This window comes from Macrobrachium rosenbergii, chromosome 7 (assembly GCF_040412425.1).
Source record: "Macrobrachium rosenbergii isolate ZJJX-2024 chromosome 7, ASM4041242v1, whole genome shotgun sequence".
NCBI lineage: Eukaryota > Metazoa > Arthropoda > Malacostraca > Decapoda > Palaemonidae > Macrobrachium > Macrobrachium rosenbergii.
Window position 1 is genome coordinate 48568581 of NC_089747.1, and position 5349 is coordinate 48573929.

At 34.1% G+C, this 5349-nt stretch overlaps 1 protein-coding gene across 1 annotated transcript in view; it reads left to right on the forward strand.

Annotated features, from left to right (window-relative positions):
• The window catches only part of LOC136840534 (uncharacterized), a 4887-nt gene extending 576 nt beyond the window's left edge, over positions 1-4311 (forward strand). Inside the window, exon 2 of the mRNA XM_067107179.1 lies at positions 4196-4311. Coding sequence (XP_066963280.1) covers positions 4196-4293 — 98 coding nt within the window. The 3' untranslated portion in view covers positions 4294-4311. The remainder of the gene's footprint in view (positions 1-4195) is intronic.
• The last annotated feature ends 1038 nt before the right edge of the window (positions 4312-5349 follow it).

A 5349-nucleotide genomic window follows, 5' to 3' on the forward strand; every position in this document is an offset into this window, starting at 1 on the left:
AAGAGACAACGGTTACTACCACGTTCATATTTTAATTGCTGAATGGAATGAAGTTAGAATGACTGATGCTTGAAAATGATACAGCACTTGTTATGGATAGTGAAAGAAGCGGTAGAGGCTGGCAAAAGAGTGATAAAGTAGCTGCAGAGGTGCATAAAAGTTTGGAGGCGTTTCAAGAGCAGAAAGTTGAGAGTGAATGTGAGCAAGAGTAATGTTATGCAGGTAAACGGAAACCAAGATGGAGCAATGAATGTTCATACTGATGGAGGAACATTAGAGCTAAACAGAAAGTTTGAAGGAAGCTTGAGAGTGCGCGGAAGATGAGAGTGAATGGCCCGATGTATGAAGGTGCTAGATGTATTGCTGATGAGTTTTCTGTTGAGATGGATGCCGTAGCTAATGCTGGAGACGTTTTCTGCACAAGGGGTTAGTCCACGATTCTGAACTTGAAGTGTCGCTCTATCAGTGACTTTTGCCTTGTTTTTACTTTGGAGCCATCCAGTGTCAGGCAAAATGGTTTAACACCAATCTATCCTTTTCTTCTTTTCTACTTAGCTAAAGGCCAGTCGAGGTTGCTCTTTTAAGCTTTTTCCAACGGATTTTTTCATAATTTGTTTTGGCAGATGTTTCTTCGACAGATGTCTTTCCTCACTCTAGCGACTTTGTATGTATGTGTGTGTGTGTATGTATGTATGTATATATATATATATGTGTGTATGTATATGTATATATATATATATATGTATATATGTATATAAATATATAAACATGCATATAATATATTTATATATATATATATATATATATATATATATATATATATATATATATATATATATATATATATATATATTATATATATATATATATATGTATATATAAATATACAAACACATATATATGTATGTATTTATATATTTATTAAATATATATATATAGATAAATATACTATATATATATATATATATATATATATAGTGCACTCTCATGTATTAACGTTAAACATATATAGAAAATTAACAATATCAAAGATCCATGCTCTTTTAACGTCCATAATTCAAAATAATCACTTTGAACCTGCATGAGCCAAGAATAACAAATGATATCAGAAATATCAAAGTAGGCAGAAAAGTGGGGAAATGTAAATTAACCTTCGAAAATTATTACAGTCATCTAGAGGGGGCGGGGTAGACGGGCCTCATCTTGAAACGTTTAATTTTCCCCATTTTATTTCCGAGTCTAACACAAAACCTTGATTAAAATTGAGCCATTTTTACCACAGTGGATAATGACTTCTCTTTCACTTCTGTGATATCATTCTAAATCGTTCTCTTTTAAGAAAAATTTTTTTTTTTTTTTTTAGTTCCGCGTGATTCTTCGTCGGTCCTCGTTTCTTCTCCATTACTGTCGAGCTTTGGAACTTGTTTTTTCTTGCTAAAGCATCCCTGACTATTACAAACACCCCTTCTTTCCTAGACTGTTCCAAGGATTCCTACAGCGTCTTTTTTTCCTTGTTTAACTTGGTTCTGAGCTAGACACAGGCGTTGTATTGGCCGTAATACAAGAGGGTTAAAGAAGGATAATTCATTTTTGTTTTCCTTGAAACCTGCTCGATGCTTGCTGTTTCACTTGGGAATAACTCTACCCTTTTCTCAGTGGTTTCCTCTTAGAACATGGCGCACAAGAAAATCATGATTTTTACTAATTATGAAATCCCTGCGAATCTTTACTACATTTTATTGTCAACTGATTACTTCTTTTATATGCGTTTCACTCTCTTCACATATGTGCATCTTATTCTGGTGTATTTAATGGACCTTTATGTTCGTTTCAGTGGATATTTGTTCCGCTTATTGAACAACATTATAATAAAAATAAGAATTATATCCTTATCGTAAAACGACAAGAATGCAAAAGTACACGAGTCTCTAGTATGGCAATGCAGTATACATAAAATTTCCACACCAGGCCTATTATGCCCTTTGAACCCGTACCCAAATTGCAGGCCGCCTCAAAACAAGGACCGTGTTGGCTTAAGCCAGCCTGTAAGTCTAAATCAAAAAGATTCAAAGAAACCTACTTGATGTGAAGGCACGTAAGCAGGTAAATCATTCACGTCACTGCTCGAATCCAGTAAAAATATAATAATTATTATTATTATTATTATTACTATTATTATTATTATTATTATTATTATTATTATTATTCATTATTATTATCGTAAAAATCTCATAATAGCATGAGTCACTTTCAAATGGTGAAGAAATGACATAAATGTACATATATATTTTTATATATATTTACATTTGCACCACAAGATTTCGTCACCATTATTATTATTATTATTATTATTATTATTATTATTATTATTATTATTATTATTATTATTATTATTATAAAGTATAAGCATCTATCAGAACCGTATTTCAACGTGATTATCATGGAAAGCAAACTTCCCAAAAAAAGACAAAACAAAGTTAAGATGAAGTTTCTTTTCTAATAACAAGAACCAAGGAAATCAACAAAATTATGCTGTACATGTATCATGATTACATAAGCAGAATCACACATTTTTCATCTTTACAGAAGAGTCATATTAGAACTCCAAAGTTCGTCTTGAATATGAATATGGAAAAAATGAAGACATCAAAACTTACACGTCTAGTTTTTAGATTCACTCCTTCCAACATTTCAAAGTCTTCAAACCCGTCATGTTGCAAAAGTTACTAAGTGATTATTTACTGAGAAGTCTGACGAGGTTTCATCCTGCATCTTTCATTTATAGAATTAAGAAACACGGATCTCTCTCTCTCTCTCTCTCTCTCTATTCTCTATCTGTCTCTCTCTATATATATTATATCTATATCTATATATATATACACACACATATATATATATATATATATATATATATATATATATATATATATATATATATATATATATATATATATATATATATATATATATTACATGTGTGTGTGAAAATATAAAATACCTAAATAGCAATTCTCATTAAATCTCTGAAGAGATTAACGACTATTCCCCGCTCTTCCTGTCTGTTTATTTGTCTCTCTTTTTCTGTTTTTCTTTTTTCTAGCGCAAATATTGTCACAGTCTAACAAGTATTATTATGGAACTGATCGGGCATTTATGATAGCAAAATACAGACGAAATCCTTTCTAGTGTGTTTGTCACTGAAATCTTTGCTTTATTTTGCGATTTCTATAATCTAACATGAAATAAAATAGTGAACTGAAAACAAAATGTTTATACAACAGCCATCATTTCCCATTACTCGGAATGCTCCGTTTGGTGAATGTCTTTCTCTTTATTTCTGTCTCAGAACTCCCTTCCTTCTCTTTCCTTTAAGAGGTGGGTCTAGCTCTTCTTTCAGTGTTAAACCTTTTCTTTCTTGTGTATTTTTCTTATTCTTCCCGCGTTAGGTGCCCGTCCCAACGGCCTGTGAATTGAAAAATCCACCTCTCATTTCTTTAATCCTCATTCTCGTCTGCTGCTTGCAAATCCTTGCTAGAGATGGGGCAGGGCACCAAAGAAGCAAATGCAGTTGATTGCATGCGCTTCAAGTGTTTGAGGCACTGCGAGCCACGCCCTTATTAACAGAATTTTCAACAATTATTCGGGGTACATTCGCGCTTACCGGAACCGCATTCTTTGAGTTCTACCTTACATTCCATTTCTAGCTTTTTACCATTACCAAAACTTTAATAGACTCCTGCAAATTACAGTAAGCTGTGTATAATCACGATTTCCAAAGAACCAAAATTCCTTTATGCTTTCTTTGGATGTTCCACTCAAACTACATATAGTCAGCATAACATTGCCTAATGGATGGATGCTTGCCTTAACATTTATTAGCTAAAATGGTACTATTTGACTTGAAATTCTCATGAATTATGGGAAGAGAGCGTCCGTTCATGCTAACATTGCATATTATACATTTCTGAGGGAAAAGAATCATGGATAAAAACGGTTTTAATTATTAATTCACAAGTACCTTAACTGGCACAGTTAAATATGCCAATATACCTACTACGAATTGGATAGTCTTACGGATTTTGCTGTAGTGCCTAAAATTGCGGTCTTTTTTTTCCTAGTTATTTTTAGCTGTTGATACTAAAAACTTTTGCTAAAAACACCGAACTTGTCTTAACTTTCTATCTAATCTCCACAGATGACGACGAGGCTCGCACCTGCAATGTTTGTGACCGATCATTCCCAACTACGAGACTTTTAGCTTCACATCAAACAAGAAAGAGACACTACGGGTAGGTTGGCATCCTTGTCGCTTAGGTTGGTAAGCCTTATTTGTGCTGACGCGCATGAAACGTAGAAGAAACTGAAAAGTTAATTTTGTTCGTTAATCAGTATCACACCGGCAAATACCTGCACAAGTGTACCGATCATTTATTATTCGTACGGTATGCTTGTGTATATGTAAAAATACAGATGTGCATGAATAAATAAACTATGTGTACTATGTGAAATGGTATGTAAACGGTCATTCTTTTTCAGGAGTTTATCTTAAACTTGAGAGAGAGAGAGAGAGAGAGAGAGAGAGAGAGAGAGAGAGAGAGAGAGAGAAAGATTTGGAAACATTTTCTTTTTCTATACCACTTTCATTTGCAGACAAAAGCGGTGAATAATGAACATGTTGGTTAATATACTGCTGTAGGCCTAAACAAGCTATGGACTGGATGAGAGGGACCGCTTTTGTGTTTCTACTATCACTGAGAGAGAGAGAGAGAGAGAGAGAGAGAGAGAGAGAGAGAGAGAGAGAGAGAATGATCCACACCACTGGGGTGAGGATTGCCTCGTCAAGGCCCTACAGTTTTGAAGGTATACATTTTGACCGAGTAATGAATACTTTTTCTTCTCTCTTTCTCTCTTTACACATTAGCTTCGACTACTAACAGCAGTCGACAATGACTAGGATCCTAATTCACGCTCAGGTCAACAAGGGCATAATGGATTTTATGGAACGCGTCCATTCGCCTGTCTTCATCTATTGATCTCTTCATAGAGAGAGAGAGAGAGAGAGAGAGAGAGAGAGAGAATATACGGAAATTACATTCTGAGGCGAAGAAATAAAAGGAGGAGGATATCGAGTCAGGTATGAATGGGGGGAGGACGAAGAAAAATTGCTGAAGAAATATAAAAGAAAGAAAGAATATTGGAGTAAAAGACGTATCTGGGAGAAATGCAAAGGAAATCTTGCAATGAATATTTTCGTCGTTACGTTGTAACAGGACTGGACCCACAAAAAAAGGGAAAAAAAAATTTTTTTTCTCTCGTGCACTGATTTCTCTACTAGGGAGCTGGCGCTTT